At 48.2% G+C, this 19,259-nt stretch overlaps 2 protein-coding genes across 3 annotated transcripts in view; one reads left to right on the top strand and one right to left on the bottom strand.

Annotated features, from left to right (window-relative positions):
- Positions 1-2,006, bottom strand: part of LOC103186214 (DENN domain-containing protein 2A) — a 60,443-nt gene extending 58,437 nt beyond the window's left edge. Inside the window, exon 1 of the mRNA XM_007905096.2 lies at positions 1,623-2,006. The gene's annotated coding sequence lies outside the window, so the exon portion shown is untranslated. The remainder of the gene's footprint in view (positions 1-1,622) is intronic.
- Positions 2,007-5,394: 3,388 nt separating this feature from the next.
- Positions 5,395-18,911, top strand: adck2 (aarF domain containing kinase 2). 2 transcript variants are annotated; one of them, XM_007905097.2, is made up of 9 exons: positions 5,395-6,823; positions 7,903-8,049; positions 8,964-9,092; positions 14,993-15,088; positions 15,378-15,629; positions 16,023-16,151; positions 17,548-17,601; positions 17,689-17,872; positions 18,030-18,911. In XM_007905097.2, the coding sequence occupies exons 1-8, from the start codon at positions 5,861-5,863 to the stop codon at positions 17,824-17,826; spliced, it is 1,908 nt and encodes a 635-aa protein (XP_007903288.1). In that variant the 5' UTR covers positions 5,395-5,860; the 3' UTR covers positions 17,827-17,872; positions 18,030-18,911. The 2 variants fall into 2 exon arrangements, with proteins under 2 accessions (XP_007903288.1, XP_007903289.1); XM_007905098.2 differs by lacking the exons at positions 14,993-15,088; positions 15,378-15,629.
- Positions 18,912-19,259: the final 348 nt, after the last annotated feature.

Genomic DNA, 19,259 nt, shown 5'->3' on the forward strand with positions numbered 1-19,259 from the left:
TGCGTGTGCATATCCGTGTGCGTGTCCATGTGTGCGGTGGCAGGCTCCGAGAGTCAGGAGTTTAGTAACCTCTTGGATCCCCTCAGTCAGGACTAATTCTCTCCCCCCCCCCCCCCACCGAAGTAGGTCACCCAGGTTTGTTAAGGAAAGCATTAAGAATTTGTTTTGCATCTAATATTGCCTGTGTTATTTCTTCCCATTTATCTTTTAATCAATAAAGTGTAAAAATGTAGATGGCAGTAAAATGTACCTCTCAATAGCACCAATCAACTTCCCACAAAATTCGCCAAAATTCCCTGCAATTTTTGGTAAATATGTCCACAATTTGCTATTGGCCCTGATTATGAGCAGCAATTAGACAACCTAGGCCTCTTCAGTCTCAATAGAAGAAGACTCAGAGGAGTCCTTCTTTACCAAGAGAGAAATTAACGATTGAAACAGATTGCCAGTAAGGGTGGTTGGGGCCAGGACACTGGATTCATTAAAAATAAGCTTAATACTGTGACGGGAATAATAATAATCCCTGCATTTGATATAGTGCTTTATCACGTCTTCAAGGTGGCTCAAAGCGCTTCACGGAATATACTGTAAAGTGAATTAACTGTATATTTTGTAGGCGAAACACAGCAGCCAATTGTGCACAGCAGTGTCCCACCAGCAATCGTGGGTTGAGTGACCAAATTCTTATCATTTTTTTTGAAGGTATTATTATCCCCGAGAAAAGGGATCTGCCAATCGACTAACAACTGGGTTCCTACTTACCACTGGGTAAACAGAGGTGTTTGGAGTAAGGAAATTTGCCCAATATTTTGCCCTGCCCGGGAATCAAACCTGGGTCCTCTCGCTTGCGAGTCGAGTGCTCCAACCATTAAGCTACAGGACTCCACAGGGAAGGTAGTAGGATGGGAAGAATGAGACCAAATGGGCTGAAGGATCAATGAATGTATGCATCAATTTTGCTACGAGAAACAATTAAACGATGTGGGGCTCTTCAGTCCTCAAAGGAGATGCTTTAGAGGTACATAAGATTTTAAGTGGGATTGAGAAAGTTCAATACTTTCAGATGCAACGAGCCAGCATAACAGTACGCAAAAATGTCTGGGGAGGCAATGGCAGCCCATGGGGGGGCAGAAATGGTGCTGCCCATCAGCGAGGAGCCTTGTGGTGCTCTGTGAGGAAGAGTCCCAGCAGTGCTCTGCGAGACCCTGGAAAAGTAGTGGCTCTGTCGCTGGAGGCCTGGAAGGATTCTTTTGTGTTGATTCAACAGTGACCAACAAAACAACTTGCACCTATACAGAATCTTACAAGTTGAGGATGGATGACTGAACAGCTCAAGAAATCCAAGCATCCAGACAGGAGAGAGGTCCAACCTCAAAGACCAGCCTTGAGGATGAGTGGTACCCTACAGCGAGTCAGCCTCACAAACACACCGTGTACAAATTCTCCTGAAGTTGCTCCAATAATGGCTGCATCCAACAGTGGACCCCCCAACAGGGCTTGAATCGAAATGTAAGATGAAAACACCCGAGCATTGCTGTCCTCTCACACCTCCCCCCTCGTCGGCCACCCACCCACCCACCCACCGACCCACCCCTCTGCCAGTGTCTGAGTCATTGAGTTACCTTCCAGAGTTGGGGAATGGGAGGAACAAAGCCCGCGATCAGCGACCCTTCCTCGCCCACTGCCTTTGCCGGTGGACCTCTCTGGAGGACGGCTTCGGGTTTCCGGTCTGAAGCCCAATTCTGCAGCATTTGGTCTGAATTTTCCTCCCGAAGAGCCGCCGGGGGTCTGACTCGGGGTCTCTCCCACAACTCGAGTTGCTCCAACTCTCTTCTCAGCGTCTCCTCAACTTCTCTCTCTCTCTCTCTCTCTCCTCCTCTGACGTCAGCGGTGGACCGCCCGCTCTGGATTCCCACACCTCCTGTCCTGACCTCCTCCTCCTCCTCCTCCTCGACTTCTTTCCACTGAGCTGATCACCAGCTGCCTCCCAGCAGCCCATCGCCATGGCAACCCCTGTCTGTCCCGGCTCCAACTCTGCCGGACTCTCTCCATAAACGCGAGCGACCTCCAGCTGCGGGCAGTGCGGTTAATGGGGCAACGACCCTCAGAACTGAGGGGGGGATTCTTTCCATTGAGCTTTGCAGCACAATATGCTTTTACATTTTTCATATATAAATAAAACTCCCCCATAGGGACCTCCAGCTGCAGGCAGTGCGGTTAATGGGGCAACGACCCTCAGAACTGGGGGGGATTCTTTCCATTGAGCTTTGCAGCACAATATGTTTTTACATTTTTCATATATAAATAAAACTCCCCCTATGGGGGAGTTTTATTTATATATGAAAAATGTAAAAACATATTGTGCTGAGGAAGCAATTCATTTGTCTCATCCGAGGAGATAATTCAAAGGAAGGTCTTGCTCTTCCCGGCAAGGACTTAGTTTCCAGGAAAAGTCTTCCCTCTCCAGAAGGGGATTTATCTGAAACGGAGCGCTTTAGGACGTCCTCCCGACGCGAAAAGCGCTGTATCAAATACAGGGATTGTTATTGTTAAATACTGATTCCTGCATCTGACGCAACAGTGCAAATCTTTGCTGTTCCTTACCATCTCTCCTGGATATGAAATAGGTGCACGAAGTGCACGGATAAGACCTTACTTGCAGCCAGACACAAGGTCGGTGATGTTCATTACGCACACGATAATAATCCTTGCATTTGATATAGCGCTTTTCACGTCGGGAGGACGTCCCAAAGCGCTTCACAGAACACACTGTAAAGTGAATTGACTGTATATTTGTGGGCGAACGCGGCAGCCAATTGCGCACAGCAATGTCCCACAAACAGTCGTAGATTGAAAATGACCAATTTATTATTGTTTGGGGTTTTGGAGGGATTATTATTAGGCTCTGTGTGGAGTAAGGAAACTTGCCCAAGGTTTCGCCCTCTGCCTGGAATTGAACTCAGGTCTCTCACTTGCAAAGCGAGTGCTCTAACCACTGAGCCACAGGACTCCACGATGCAGTCTGCACCTGTTTCAACCGATTCAGAAAGGCAACCAATCTTAACAGAGACAACCCTTCATAATGCTTCAGAAAACAGCTGCTCCCTTCCCGCCTTTCCTTTCCTTTCCTTTTCAAATGATCCAAGTTACAACCTCGCAAAAAGTTGAATGTCTTGCGTTTAATTAAAATCACGCAGTCATAATAAGAATGATCCTCGCATTTGATATCGCGCTTTTCACGTCTTCTCGGCGTCTCAAAGCGCTTCACGGAATAGACTGTAAAGCGAACTGACTGTATATTGTGGGCGAAATTAAATACAACAATCTGCTGTACAATTAATATATCTGAACTGCTGAACACCATAGCAACGGACTTTGAAAGGCTGCTCTGATTTCATGAATTGCACAGACAGCTGCTGACTGACCTGATCCATGGATGTCTCCTTTGCACTCGATTTGACTTGTTCCGCTGCTCTCTCGCACTGCTCTCTGCGGGCGGGTCACCCGCTCGGGGTATCTGTGCGGTTGGGCTCCCGGTTCTCACGCTGTCTTTCTGGTTTTCTGCCTCTTTCTCACTCTTTCCATTTTCCGGGTCAATTTCCAGCGTCTGGGGACGTCTTCCAGATGTCAAAGGCTCTCTATATAAATACAATCCGCCGTTGTCCTCAATCTATCCCCGACTCCCACACACCGCTCTCTCTCTCTCTCTCTCTCTCTCTCACTATGTGTAGCTCTCTCTGCCCCGAGGCCCCGTTGTCTTTGTGTGTGTCTTTCGGTCACCCACCACTCCCCCCGTGTGTGTGTGTGTGTGTCTCCTCCCCCCGTGTGTGTGTGTGTCTCCTCCCCCCCCGTGTGTGTGTGTGTGTCTCCTCCCCTCCCCCCCTGTGTGTGTGTGTGTGTGTCTCCTCCCCCCCCGTGTGTGTGTCTCCTCCCCCACTGTGTGTGTGTGTGTGTCTCCTCCCCCCGTGTGTGTGTGTGTGTCTCCTCCCCCCCCCGTGTGTGTGTCTCCTCCCCCACTGTGTGTGTGTGTGTGTGTCTCCTCCCCCCTGTGTGTGTGTGTGTGTGTCTCCTCCCCCCCCCCTGTGTGTGTGTGTGTGTGTGTCTCCTCCCCCCGTGTGTGTGTGTCTCCTCCCCCCCCCCTGTGTGTGTGTGTGTCTCCTCCCCCCGTGGTGTGTGTGTGTGTCTCCTCCCCTCCCCCCCTGTGTGTGTGTGTGTGTGTCTCCTCCCCCCCCCCTGTGTGTGTGTGTGTGTGTGTCTCCTCCCCCCCTGTGTGTGTGTGTGTGTGTCTCCTCCCCCCCCGTGTGTGTGTGTGTGTGTCTCCTCCCCCCGTGTGTGTGTGTGTGTGTCTCCTCTTCCCCCCCCCCTGTGTGTGTGTGTGTGTGTGTCTCTCTCCAGTTCGGGGCTGGGGGAGGAGGATCCTTCTCTCTCCAATTCCCAGGGTTTGTGGTCCTCTCCCACTAGTCCCCGGGGGTGGGGGTGGGGGGTGCCATCGCCATACTTTTGGAAAAGGATTGGATAAGCAACTCACTCCACAGGTCTGGGGGATCGGGTGCACTCCTCAGTTGGGGGAGGTGGGGTTTGGGGAGAAGGAGGAGAGAGTTTGGACTTCTCCCCTCAGTTCCAAGGGAAGTGGTGAGGTGTTCCTCTCTCCATATTTGATGTGGTAGGGGGAGAAGTGACCCTCCCTCCACAGTTCCAGGAGGGAAGGTCCCCGTCTCTCCAGCATTTTGGAGGAGAAAGCTTTCTTTCTCGCAGAGAGTTTCGGGCAGTTGGGTTTCCTAGAGCGGGGATGTCACCGTGGGCTGGTGTTTGGCTGCCCGTCCATTAGATTTTAAAATTGCATTGATATTGATACCACTGTACTGGAATTTTTCTTTAAACCAACCCTCCTCTTTTATATAAGATGTATATTTAAACCGCTCGATCTAGGGACCAAATCCCTAAATTGACAACAATTCCCTTCCTCTCAGGGATTGCAGACACAGTCACTATCCCAACTCCGACAACTGTTTCTGGGAAAAGCAGAGAAATCCCTCTATCCACTCCTCCCAAGAGCTGAGAAAGAGGAAGAGTGGGTCCCTCTCTGACCAATTCAGGATGAGAACTATGGTTCTCGCCACAATACTAAGGGTTTGCAGCTGTTCAGACTTCATTTATTTGTGTTCTGCCTCATCACCTGCAACCAATCAGCAACAGAGTCCTCCCCGGGAGGCCACCCACCTCCCGGCGTGAGAGCAATCACTGACCAATCAGAGATCAGAGATCAGTGACCAATGAGAGATCAGTGACCAGTGACCAATGAGAGATCAGTGACCAGTGACCAATGAGCGATCAGTGACCAGTGACCAATGAGAGATGAGTGACCAATGAGAGATGAGTGACCAGTGTGGGCGCCGGCAGTGGGTGGGGAGAGCAGGGGATGGGGTGGCAGATCCTGAGTTGTCGGTTGTCATACACCCGGAATGATCAGCAGCTCGTGAGCCGCCGGGAGCAATGCACAGGCAGTGACTGAGCATCTCGTGAGAATCCAGGAGACGGTACAGAGACCGGGCAGCAGCCGCAGCCGCAATGGCACAAGCACCGACTTGGGGAGAGAGAACTCGCTGAGGCTGTGCTTATAATCGACGTGTGAATGGAAATGATAGACCAGTGATTGATCTCCAGGTGAGGAGCGCAGCTGAATGACGACACTCTGTATGATGCTGCAGGAGGACAGCAGCTTCTCACTAATTTCTACCAAAAATGGAGTCAGGATCCTCTGCATTAGCTTTTGTTTGATGGCACATTAAGCACTCTGAAACTCTACCCTGCGTGAAGGATACTATATAAATGTAAGTTGTTGTTGACATGTTCTGAATGGATGAATAGGGCATTTAATTACACCAAGTATACCTCTGTCCAGAGCAGTTCAACACAATCAAAGATGTCTGCCTTTCTCTTGAATGGTAGGATTTGTTTTTCAGCATTTAGGCCTTTGCTTTTTAGGTCACCTGTATTGAGATTTGGTACCTCCACGCTGAAAGGAACCCTTAGGTTAAAGGTCTTACCCAAATTAGCTTTTATTTGCTTGGGATTCAGGGAAGCCTCACTGCATGTAGCAAGCTGTCAGAAGAAGACAACACTCACTGATACAAGACCACTACCATACTCCAAGTGTAGAGCCGATCACCTCTATTTGAATTATCTGCTCTGGAAACTTTGTTTTGCTGTCCACTTGGGACTCCGAGCCTTGATACTTATGCTACGGTTTGGACCTCTGTTAGTGCTCTATCCAATTTGTTTCATGTCAACTGGTTTTGCGGCGATCTGGAGAGACCAGCTGCTGAAGGCCACAGAGACTTCGGGGCCAACTTTCATAAAGCTAGGGCAATGGTTCAGCACCAGACAGGACCTCTTCTCAACACAGATTTGTGACATGTTCTCTAAACTCCATGTCCATGTTATTCCACACACCTGGGACTACACCAAGCACTGCTTCAGAAGTGCTTTCGGAGCCAGCTGGAAAGAAATATTTAAGATGGAAAGTAAAGATCCCATGGGTTTGGGCTGCCTCACCCAAGTTTACAGAGCTTACACTGATCCAAGAAATATTAATAACCTTGAATTTCAGAAACTAGTAGAGGACTTTGAAAAGGAGGATCTGTTTGAAGCCTGGGAGATCTTCAGACTTAAAGGGATATTTCAACACCTCTTTGGTGACAGACGGGAGACTTTTCTACACCAAAGTCATAAGGAGGGTTTTAATGGCCCCCATAGGCTTCAACCTGTGGAAGAATATAATGGTCCAGGCAAGCAACTCCATTGCATTCCAGTGGCGATAAAGGTAATCTGCTTCTCTTTTCCCCCTAACCACCACCACCAGAAAAGTTATTTTGGGAAAATAAGAACATTAAGAACAGACTTTTCTGACAGGGTGGGTGGGGGGCAACACTTGTTTTCATATGTAGGGGGAGTGAAGCAGTTGTCCTGTTTTGTGGGGAGGGTATGTCAGTGCTGGAGGAAGGAATCATTTAATAGTTACTGTCCACAATCAACATCCAGGATTTCTGGTAAAGTATTGATGCCATAGGTGAGACACAGAGTAATAATAATCCACGCATTTGATGACATTGAGATTTCTCAAAGCACTTCACAGAATATATTGTAAAGTGAATTGACTGTGTTGTGTGGGTGAAATACAGCAGAGAGTAGTGTCCCAAAAAGAGTCTTGTATTGAGTGACCAAATAGTTTTTTTTGAGGGATTATTACCCCCCACCCCAAGAAGTAATCAGCCAATTAATTAACAACCGGGTTCCTACTTACTGCAAGTTACATAGAGGATTGCGGAGTAAGGAAACTTGCCTAAGATTTCGCCCCGCCTGGGAATCAAACCCAGATTCCCTCGCTTGCGAGGTAGACCTGCTAACCACTATGCTACGAGATACCACAGCTCCCTTTGCATTGTGCATAAGGTCCATTAAAGTAATTTTTTTTCCATATAGATAAAAAACTCAGGTATTTATTGAGCTATATTCTAAACATAAATCACATCCAGCAAAATAAATTTGACCCCAAAAATTGGGTGAATTCAGACAGGAAGCTAGAAAAAGGTGAGAAATCTGATACTGATTTGCATATTCTGTTCAGGTTAAAGATAATCAGAGAACACAACAGCATTTTCATAGTAGAGTTGCACACAGCTGCTTCACTTGCACATTGCTGGCTGAAGTCACGTGTGCGATATTGCAGGGTTTATAGGTCAAATTGGCAGAACAGTGATGCACACACATCCAAAAAAGGTGGAGAACTTTCTAAGAAAATATTTGAAAAAATAACTAAAAAAGGGGTATTGGTGAAAATCAGTAAAAGGTCCCAAGCTTTCCAGCACTCCCAGCTCAGATACAGACATTGTATTTTTGTAGGTGCTGCACCCTGGGATAGAGCATCAGGTCGCTCTGGATCTCATAATAATGAAAGCCGGGAGCTGGCTCCTCAGCCTCCTGCCAAAGCTGAAGTGGTTGCGACTGCCTGAGGTGATCGAAGAGTTTGAAATCCTCATGAGAAGACAGGTGAGAAAGTAAGTGTTCTCAGTTGAGATTGCGTCCACTCTTACTTTAGAGATCTTGTAATGTCACTGTATTTGTTGCGGAAAGGATGAGGCATCCAACTGTGCTGGTTTCCCATACCTCACAAACATCAGCATGCCCTGAGCTTAGGTTCCAGATTTCCACTAACCTTTGCATATCCTTGTCAAAGGCTGGCTGAGCTGCCTATTTTTTCCAAGTGTTACTTACAATATAATCATAATTAACAGTGTTAATTACAGCCTTATTTCCAATGTGTTACTCGACTGGATTTTGCCCTGTCCAAGCAGTTGGTGTCACTGAATATCCATCAGTAGTGCCTGACTGTTGGAATTGCTCTGTCACCCTCACCCAAGCCCCATGGTGGGCTGGCAGCAGCTGTCTTCCAATGCACTGAGGCAAAATAAAGTTTTAAAAATATAGCTTTCCTTCCCCCCAATATTTCTTCTCTTTTTGAAGGCAATAACTGTTTATGTAGGACTCGAGGCTTCCTCATTCAAGAAGCCTTTCTTCACATGAGGCTTGACGATGAGTGCTGGCAGAATAATCGAAAGACAAATCAAAGCTATTCTCATCCACATATGCACCTTCCAGAAGGAATCAGCAATAGGAATACTGATCTTGTTTTCCTCATCAACAAGTGGCACTGAAGCTGGTTGCGGTGCCAACATCAGCCCAAACTGAGATCAAAAACTCAGCTGGGACCCTTTTGCATGATTTAGTTTAGTACCATGCCAGTGAGTGAATTTACACAGTGACCCAACAGAGCTCTTTGTCACATCCTTAGCTACTACATCTCATTTTGAAATGATTGGAATGAACAGTGAGTAGTAGGCTCTCTCAGCATATCCCTGAGATAAGATCTCGACTGATGTTTCCTGTTTGCTGTTGTCCTACAGATTGACTTACGATATGAGGCAGAGAACTTGGAACGCTTCCGAGAAAATTTTAAGGATGTGGAAAGTGTCAGGTTTCCGATGCCTCTCAGACCATTTGTGACGAAAAGGGTTCTGGTTGAAACTTTTGAGGTACATATTTTCTGTACATCATGTGTTCAGTAAAATTTCCATTGTAAGATTGGTGCGATACTGGGATGAAAGTGCCAAATTGGTTCCCAAACTGGTATCTGCTGTCGCTTTGGGAGATGGTTTCAGGAGGGCCATGGAGCTGCGAGACACATTGGGGGCAGCAGTGAGTGCTAAGGCTACAGAAGCCTTGTTGGGCTACAGAAGCCCCCACAGCACAAGGGGCAGATGAGAAAGGCTACCTCCTCAACGCTGTCAACCATGGGGAATTATGTACCAGCAAGGCCAAGCCAGGCTCCTATGGGGTCATGGTTCGAGTTCAAAGTATTTCAGGGCAGCCTTTTGTGGTGCTGAGTAACAGACATCAAGTCCTGGATGAGAGCTAACTTCCTGCAGTTGAATGTCAACAAGACCGAGGCCCTCCTGCTTAGCTCCCAACAGCGCCTCCATACCTCGGGCACTGACAGTATCTCCTTCAATGGATGCACTCTACATCTCACGGAACCAATACCGAACCGCAGCATCTTGTTCGACCCTCAACTGTCCTTCATAATCCACATCCGTGCCATGACCTGTTCCGCCTTTCCCCACCTCTGCAACATTGTTCGGCTCTGCCATTGTCTCACTCTGCAGGCCACGAAGACCCTCATACACATATTCATAACATCCAGGCTCGACTACGCAAACTCCCTGCTTGTCGGCCTCCCCAACTCCTCCCTCCGTAGGCTGCAGATCATCCAGAACTCTGCAGCCCGTGTCCTCTCCTGCACCAGGCTCCATGACCCTATCACCCCTGTTCTCGCCCGACTCCACTGTTTTCCCATCACACAGAGGATATAGTTCAAGATCCTGATGGCCTTCAGCCACTCTGCCCCCATCCTCAGGAACCCGCAGTCCCTCTGCCTCGCCCCCTCCCTTGCCTCCTTCAAGACCCAATTCAAAACACTCTTCTTTGACCGTGCCTTCAGTCACCCTCTTTGCCCCCCACCCTCCCTGATCTCGACCTCCAGCTCAGGTCCGAAACACTGATTGTCCAGTGCCTTGGAAAATCCTCCCGACATGAAAGGCGCTATACAAATGTAATTTTGTTGTTGTTGCTGATGGGTAACTTGGAGATGCTTGGGCACAAGGTAGAGGAACTCATTCTGCAGAGGACGGAGCTGGTCCTTTGGATAATCCCCCGATGAGTACCCCCAGAGAAGGCAGGATTTGGTGAGCTCTGATCTCCCCAAGAATCCTTATGACCAGCACTCAGCTGAAAGGCAGGCTCTACAGTAACAGTACTGCATACAGTAACTTGCAGTACAGTTGATCCGATACGGAACAGGCTCCAAGCACGTTGTCAGGTTGTACAATTCCAGTTAGTGTCTGTGGAATAATGCCATTCTGAGCTGGAGCCAAGAGGGCTTGTGCCCTCCGAGTGGCCATGCTCGCTGCCCTCAGAAAGCCCGTGCAGTCTGAGTTGAGATCCTCAGTCAGGATTCTTACAACAACAACTTGGATTTGTATAGCGCTTTCCACGCCGGACGGCGTCTCAGAGTGCTTCACAGTAACGGATCCCAGGGCCGAGCCATGGGGAGGGGGAAGAAGGTGACCAAAGGCGTGGTTGAAGAGAAAGGTCTTCAGCCGAGACCTGAAAATAGGAAGAGAGGGGGCGAGGCGAAGGGAGTGGGGAAGGGAGTGCCATAGTCTCGGGGCATAGTGGCTGAAGGCGCGGCCGCCGAGAGAGGAGCGGAGAATTCGGGGGACAAGGAGGAGGCCAGACCCGGTGGAGCGAAGGCAACGGGCACTGTTGTGTGGAGAGAGGAGGTCAGAGAGGTAGGGGGGTGCAGAGGAGTGGAGGGATTTGAAGACAAGGGTGAAGATCTTAAAATCGATCTTCTCTGGGACAGGCAGCCAGTGCAGTCTGGCAAGGACTGGGGTAATCGGGAGTTTGGTGCGGGTAGGAATGCGGGCGGCAGAGTTTTGAATGATCTGGATTTTATGGATGGTAGTGGAGGGGAGACCGGCGAGGAGGGCATTTGAATAGTCCAGCCGAGAGGTGACAAAGGCATGGACCAAGGTTTCAACGGCTTTTGGAATGAGGTATTGGCAGAGACTGGCGATGCATCGGAGGTGGAAGAAGGCGGTGCTGGTGAGGGACCGGATGTGGGGAAGGATGTATAATTGGGGGTCAAACCTGACGCCTAGGTTACATACAGGTTTGGAGAGTTTTAGTGGGAGGTCGGGTAGGTGGAGGAGGTGAGGACCGTGTGATTTTAGACATTAATGTAGATCAGAAAGAGGAGGGGACCAAGGATGGATTCTTGGGCTACCCCACAGGTAACCGGGTGAGAGCGGGAGGAAAAGCCGTTTGTGCAGATGCGCTGCTGGCGGTTTGGGAGGTAGGACTCGAACCAGGCGAATGCAGTCCCACTGAGGTGGATGACGGAGGAAAGGCGGTGGAGGAGGATGACATGATCGACTGTGTTGAAAGCAGCGGAGAGGTCCAGGAGGACAAGGAGGCAGAGGGAGCCCTGGTCATAGATAGAGGATGTTGTTTGTGACTTTCACAAGGCAGTCTCTGTACTGTGGACCTGGCGGAAACCGGAGGGAGGGGTGCGAAGTGGGAGGAGAGGTGTGAGCGGAGTTGATTGGCAACAACGCGTTCTAGGACTTTTGCGAGGAAGGGCAGGTTTGAAATAGGGTGGTAGTGGCTGGGGTTTGAGAGATCCAGGGAAGGTTTTTTGAGGAGTGGGGTGATGACAGTAGACTTGAGGGGGGCAGGGACTGATCCAGAGGAGAGGGACTGGTTGATGACATCAGCCAGTAGTGGGCAGAAGAGTGGGAGCTGGGTGACCAGAAAATTGGTGGGAGGGTGTCGAGGCAGCAGGTTTCATTGAGGTGATGGTGGGTGAGAGGGAGGAGGGAGAGATGGGGATGGAGGTCATGGTAGGAGCTGATGAGGGTGAAGGGAACGGAGGGAGTGTGGTGGTGGGGGACAAGAGGCAGGAGGATGAGGCTGTCTGGCGGAAGTTATGTATTTTGAATGAAAGGAAGTCCATGACCTCCTCGCACTTGGCATTGGATGTGAAGATTGAGGAGGCCTGAGGGGACACACGGAGGAGGTAGTGGGTGGTGGGGGGAAAAAAGGACTTTGGGATTGTGTTTTGCCTCCAAGATGATGTTGGAGTAGAAGATCGTTTTCATGCACGTTAAAGAACGGCGGCAGCTGTGGAGATGCTCGAGCCACAGTTGGTGACGAACTGTCAGGCCAGTTTTCTGCCATCTGCGCTTGAGCAGCCGGGTTTGGGTTTTTAGGGAGCGGAAATGATTGTTATACCAGGGGGATCGGGTGGGTTTGGAGATGGTCCTGGATTTTATGGGGACAAGGGAGTTGAAGGTGGAGGAGAGGAGATCATGGAGGAGCTGGATGGAGGCTTCAGGATCTCTGCGGGTGGAAGGCCAGAGCGATAGGATATTTGAGGATGTGAGGACCTTTGTGAGGGTCTCAGGGGGTAGCCTTTTCCACGGGCGGTAAAGTACGGTTGAGGGCTTGGTGGAAGAGAGAGGGATGTGAGAGGAGAAGGAGATGAGGAAGTGGTGCGAGGTAGCCTTGTCATGGGGGGCCTTGAGCCCCAGAAAGTATGGTATCACACCAAGTGCTATCACATTAAGTGAATCTATCTTAATTTTGAGCTTATTATTGTGTGGGTGGATCATTGTAGCAGCTTGTGCACACCGACTGAATAGCACTGAATTTATATACGTGAAGCAAATCCCCATCAGCCTCGGACTGTCACCAGAAGCCACTTCCTTACACTCAGAGTGAATGCCAACCACAGCAAGTACCAAGTAATGAGGGCCCAGCCACAAAAGTCTTGTCCTGTACATTCATAGATTCTTGTTATACTTGGAGTCCTGTAGCTCAGTGATTAGAGCACTCGCTTTGCGAGTGAGAGACCTGGGTTCAGTTCCAGGCAGGTCAGGGCGAAACCTTGGGCAGTTTCCTTACTCCACACGCCTAATAATAATCCCTCCAAAACAAAAAACAATAACAAATTGGTCATTTTCAATCTACGACTGTTTGTGGGACACTGCTGTGCGCAATTGGCTGCCACGTTCGCCCACAAATATACAGTCAATTCACTTTACAGTGTGTTCTGTGAAGCGCTTTGGGACGTCTTGCCGACGTGAAAAGCGCTATATCAAATGCAAGGATTTAATTTTTAATTTAATTTTAACAGTAGTCAAGAGCAGGTTAACGCTAACTGCTGATTAAAGAAAGGTTTAGTTTAACTGTTGTGATTTTTCAGTATGTGGCATTTTTATCTTCGATATAAAATTAGTGCTGAATTTTGCACCACAGGTAAGTGATTGGGACTATTGTGCCTGTGCTCGTACTCTAAAAGAGCTATCCATGTAGTTCCCTCCTCCCTTGCATTTTTTTTCATGCGCTTAATATTTTTCATTTTCAATTATTTGTTTTAAATTTTACAGGACAGCAGGAGGTAATGTAGAATCATACAATTATACAGCACAGAAGGAGGCCATTCGGCCCATCGTGTCTGTGCCGGCTCTTTGAAGAGAGCTATCCAAATCAATCCCACTCCGCTGCTCTCTCCCCATAGCCCTGCAAACTTGTCCTCCCCAAATAATTATCTACTTCTCAAAAGTTGTTATAGAATCGGCTTCCACCACCCTTTCAGGCAAAGCATTCCAGATCCGAACAACTCAATGTGCAAAAACATTTTTCTTCACTTCCCCTCTGTTTCTAACTATTTTAAATCGGAGCCCTAGGGTTAACGAACCACCCATCAGTGGAAATAGTTTCTCCTTGTTCATCCTATCAAATCCCCTCATAATTTTGAAAACTTCTATTAAGTCTCCTCTTAACCTTCTCTGCTCCAAGGACAATAATCCTAGCTTCTCCAGCCTCTCCTGATAACTGAAGTCTCTCATTCCTGGTACAATCCTGGTAATATCCATTGCACCCTCTCCAATGCTCTGATATCCTTCCTAAAGTGCGGTGCCCAGAACTGGACCCAGTACTCTAGCTGAGCCTAACCAGTTTTTTTATAAAGGTTCATCATAACTTCCTGACTATTTATAAACCCTAGTATGCCACCTTCAAAGATTTACTTACATGACCCCCCCAAGTCTCTCTGTTCCTTCACCCCCTTTATGATTGTACCATCAGCTTATATTGCCTCCTCATTCTTCCTCCCAAAATGCATCACTTTGCATTTCTCCACATTAAACTTCATCTGCCACGTGTCTGCCCATCTTACCAGTCTATCTATGTCCTCTTGCAGTCTGCTACTATCCTCCTCACTGTTTACTACTTTTCCTAGCTTAGTATCATCTGCAAACTTAGAAATTGCACTCCCTATACCCAAGTCCAGGTCATTTATATAGAGATCAAAAAGAGCAGTGGTCCCAATACCGACCCCTGGGTGATACTATTGTAAACTTCCCTCCAGTCAGAAATCTAACTGTTCAACACCATTCTCTGCTTTCTGTCTCCCAGCCAGTTCTGTATCCATGCTGCCACTGTCCCTTCAATACCATGGGCTTCTATTTTGCTTACAAGTCTCTTATGTGGCACTTTATCAAACGCCTCTTGAAAATCCATATAGACTCCATCAACTGCACTACCTTCATCCACCCTCTCCGTTACTTCATCAAAAAAAACTATCTTTAACAATCATCTGATCTCTAGTAAGATCCCAGTTTTGTAAGTGTTCAGTCATCATGACCCATGAGGTCAGCAAATAATGAAACTAAGTGGCAAGAGAGTGGTGGACCTGGAGAATCCTTGGTGTACTAAAAATAAAGGGGCTTCAATCTCCTTCACTACCACCATGCAAGGAGGGGAAGGTAACTTTGTCATCACTAACTACAGCTCTGTCCCTTGTTTGTAGGATAGTGAACCAATCTCTCAGTATTTGAAGGAGCATGAGCACAATGGGCTCAAGCAATGGCTGGCAAGGATGGGAGTGAAGATGCTGTTGAAAATGGTAAATGACAAAGAGCCTGAGAATGGAGTGAAGGGGAGAGAGTGGGGGTGGGGGGGAAGGGGGAGAGAGTGGGGGTGGGGGGAGGAAGGGGGGAGAGAGTGGGGGGGGAGGAAGGGGGGGGGGAGGGAGAGAAGGGGGAGGGAGGGGGGGAGAGTGGGTGGGGGGAGAGTGGGTTGGGGGAGGAAGGGGGGAGAGAGTGGGTTGGGGGAGGAAGGGGAGGAAGGGAGTTCCTCTGAATTTGGAGTTGTGGAACAGCCTTGCTGATGTGCCATTCTCTCGGTCTCTGTAGATTTTAGTGGACAACTTTGTTCATGGAGACCTTCACCTGGGAAAGCTCCGGGTTCAAGGGGCTGGTCAACTTGACCTGCGTTGCGAGGAAAAAACATCCCTTGTGGACATGTGTGACACACTTGTCGTTAACGTGCAGCCCTCCTGCTGCCCATTCAAGCTTGTGTTTCTAGGTGCAGACATTGTGGCCCAGCTACAGCCTCCTCCTCCAGACAATATCAAGGCCACCTTCAACGCTATCATAGAGACGCAGGTCAGAATCATTTTAGTTTATTGAGGGGTCACATGCTACCCACTGTTCCACACTTCACAACCAAGGAGGGTGCCCACTGAAGTTGTCTGCAGTAATGACACTCAGTGGACACTGGGAGAACAGGAGTTTGGCTCCTTGACTCGAGACTATCTTGCTCAGTGTGCTCAACCCTGCTGCCCGCCAGGCTGAGGTTTGGCTTTCACCAATCAGCTTTTGACCAGTCTGCAATGAGATAATCAGCACGTCAGGAAGTGCACTGACTTGCACTTTGGCACATGGTGTGGGGAGCTGACACTGGGCTGGCACTTTAGGCCCTTCATGATGTAAGCTGGAAGGACGAGGTTGCTATTCAATTACCTGGCTTTGATTTTTAGTTCCTGTTTTTGTGTTTAGGAGGAGTGGATCGCAGAGCTATTTCTCGCTCACGCCAGGGCCAGTGAAGGCTGGAATACGCAGCATTTGAAATCTGAAATGGTGCAACTGGTCATGGAGACCAGGAAGAGTGCTATATCACTTGGAAAGGTACTACAACAACAACAGGGAGTTGGGGTCTGATAGGGAGGAGGGCAGATGGGGTGGGGGTGGCAGGATGGCCAAAGGCACGGTTGAAGAGCAAGGTCTTTAGACAGGACTTGAAGGAGAGTGGGTGAGGCGGAGAGATTGCAGGATAGAGTTCCAGAGTGTGGGGGCAGAGATGCTGAATGCCCAACCACCAATGGTAGGGAGAGAAGTGTGGGGGACCTGAAGCAGGCCAGTGTCCACCGAGGGGAGGGAACGGACAAGCTGATATGGAGTTAGTAGGTCGGAGAGGTAAGAGGGAGCAAGTCTGTGGAAGTCATTGAAGGTGGGAACAAGGGTTTGTATTCACTTCTTTGAGAGATGGGGAGTCTGAAGTTGGCAAGATCGGGGATGATGGTTTGCGGAGCCTGGTGTGGGAAGGGACACGAGCAGCAGAGTTTTTAATAATCTACAGCTTGTGGAGGGAAGAGTTGGGAAGTCCAGCGAGCAGGCAGTTGGTGTAGTCAAACCAAGACGTGATGAAAGACTGGATCAGTGTCTCGGCGGCCTGTGGTGAGAGGCAGTGGCGGAGGCAGGCAATGTTACGGAGGTGGGGGAAGACGGAAGGGGTCATGGCACGAATGTAGGGTTTGAAGGATAGCTGAGGGTTGAAGAGGACACCAAGGTTCTGTATTGGTTCAGTGAAGTGTAGAATGCAACCATGTCAGTGTCTGAGGTGAGCAGGCACTGATGGAAGCGAAGTAAGAGGGCCTCTGTCTTGCCAACATTCAGCTGAAGGAAGTTGGCTCTCATCCAGGACTTGATGCCTAACAGACAATTAGATAATTACAGGCTTCCAGCAGCACATTCAAGTAGCTCCTGAATTCACAGGATTAGCATATGAGCTCAGTGATAGAAAGCTGGAGTTGTCAGAATCAGAGCTGATAGTGTTGCAATATCAGGGCTGTTTTTCTGGTAGGACAGTAATCTGACTAGGATGGAAACCTACACCAGGCTTAAAGAGTTTCCAATTCTAATGGAGTGCATGCTCTCTCGCCAGAGGGAAGGGCTCCCTACTTTTGGAGAGTTTGGCCGCAGGTTGCCGAGACCCAAGAGTGTGCACTGGAGTAGATCTGGAGCTTAACCAGCTAAAATTAAACAGCTTACCACTATAAACAGTGGCAATATTCCCACTGCCTGTCCATCAAAGACCACCTTACCCCATCAGGGCTTTGGCTTCAAAATTAGGCTGGCCTTTCCAACAATAATGTGGTATTATTACTGCGAACCTGTCTGACTCGAGTATTAGACCTCCAAGACCACTGTAGAGGAATGGCTCAATGTTCTATTGGTGCAATCTGCATTGTCAGGCCTATTCTCTGCTGTAGCTGGCGTTCTTTCTTGTTTCCTCTCTGTTCAGGTGCAGGTAGGAGATTTCTTGGCTCAAGTCTTGCATTTGCTGAAGACCCACAAGGTACAGTACAGAATTGAGTTGCCCAAATTTGGTTGAGTTGTTGCTGTTGCTATCACTGATTGTCTGTTTTGACTTCTCCAAATCTAGGTTAAGATGGAGAGTAATGCTGCCGTCATCATTATCACTCTCATGGTTGTGGAGAGTCTGGGAAAGTCTCTGGATCCTAAGCTGGACATGCTGGATTTGGTCAGACCGCTGCTGCTGGAAAGCTCTATCCATTTCTAGTCTCAACACTCAGCCAATCCTTGACTCTTGACACTATCATCAATTGGTTGGCAGTTTTTTTTGTGAACAACGACTTGAATTGAGTATACATCTGCATTTGATTTTTTTCTCTCCCTTTCAAAATAATTTTTACTAAAGTTGTACAAAGCTGTGGTCCAGCCCCACCTACCGTACTGAACACCGTTCTGACCATTATATTATAGGAGAGAAAACTGGCCTTCAGAGAGGAGTAGAGAGCCTAACGGAATGAGCTATGAACCGAGTGAAGTGAGAACAGAGTGTGACTTGATGAAGGAATTTGGTGAGAGTGGGAATTCCTTGTTTACAAATGGGAATTAAAACATTTAACTTAACAACAAGGCAGTTGATAGTTAATTGTTAGCTGACCAGTTGAAACTGGTTCTGTGTGATACAGGGGTATTTAAAATGGAGGCTTGTGGGAGCCTCACTCAAGCACAGACCTCAATGTAGTGAGTTGTGAATGGAGGAAGTGGGAACAGTGAGACTTGATGAAGGAATTTGGTGAGATTGCAAATTCTGTGCAGAGTGGAAGGAGGTGCTTATATATATTCTAGGAATATGGCAGAACAACAAAGACCTGTTGCATGCACATTGTGTGCCATGTGGGAACTCCAGGATGGTTCTCTTGTAATAGACAACAGGAGAAGAGCAATTTTAGGAAATCAATGCCACAATGGGGTAAACGACTCCACAGGGGCTACAGGGAAGTATAGCGATGCTATTGTCATTGAGGATTCAACAATTGGGGATAAACAGGTGTTTCTGCAACCAAAGACGTGAGTCTGGAATGGTGTGGTGCTTCCCTGGTGTCAGGGTGGAGGATGTCACGGAACAGGTGCAGAACATTCTGTGGGGGAAAGGGGAACTGCCAGAAGTTGTGGTCCATATTGGAACCAACAACGTAGGAAAGAAAAGGGTAGAGATTTTATAGGCAGAGTTTGAGGCACTAGGAGGAAGACTAAAGATGAGGACCTCAAATGTGGTAATCTCTGGATTACTGGATTAGAGTTAAGGAGCAGAAGAGGAGCTGTTACGCTGTTGGGTGTATAGACCATCAAATAGTGGGAAGGAGACAGAGGAGCAAATCTCCCAAGTAAATTTCAGAAAAATGTAGAAACAATAGAGTCGTGATAATGGGAACTTCAATCATCCAAACATAGCATTGGGAAGAAAACAGTGTAAAGAGCATGGAGGGGGGGAAATTCCTAAAATGTGTACAAGAGAAATTTCTCAATCAGTATGTTTCCAACCCAACAAGGAAGGAAGCAATGCTGGATTTAAGTCCTGGGGAATGAAATGGGGCAAGTGGAGTGGGTTTCAGTGGGAGAGCATCTGGATAGCAGTGATCACAATATCATTAGATTTAGAGTAGTATTAGAAAGGGAGAAGGAACAATCAAAGATGAAGATACT

The sequence above is a fragment of the Callorhinchus milii genome, unplaced genomic scaffold, assembly GCF_018977255.1.
Source record: "Callorhinchus milii isolate IMCB2004 unplaced genomic scaffold, IMCB_Cmil_1.0 Scaffold5, whole genome shotgun sequence".
Classification (NCBI taxonomy): Eukaryota; Metazoa; Chordata; class Chondrichthyes; order Chimaeriformes; family Callorhinchidae; genus Callorhinchus; species Callorhinchus milii.

Excerpts from the sequence above, each read along its gene's own strand:
- adck2 (XM_007905097.2), top strand. The coding sequence starts at position 5,861 with ATGAATAGGGCATTTAATTACACCAAGTATACCTCTGTCCAGAGCAGT. Across the intron at positions 8,050-8,963 it reads AAATCCTCATGAGAAGACAG|ATTGACTTACGATATGAGGC; the intron begins GTGAGAAAGTAA and ends GTTGTCCTACAG. Across the intron at positions 9,093-14,992 it reads TTCTGGTTGAAACTTTTGAG|GATAGTGAACCAATCTCTCA; the intron begins GTACATATTTTC and ends CCTTGTTTGTAG.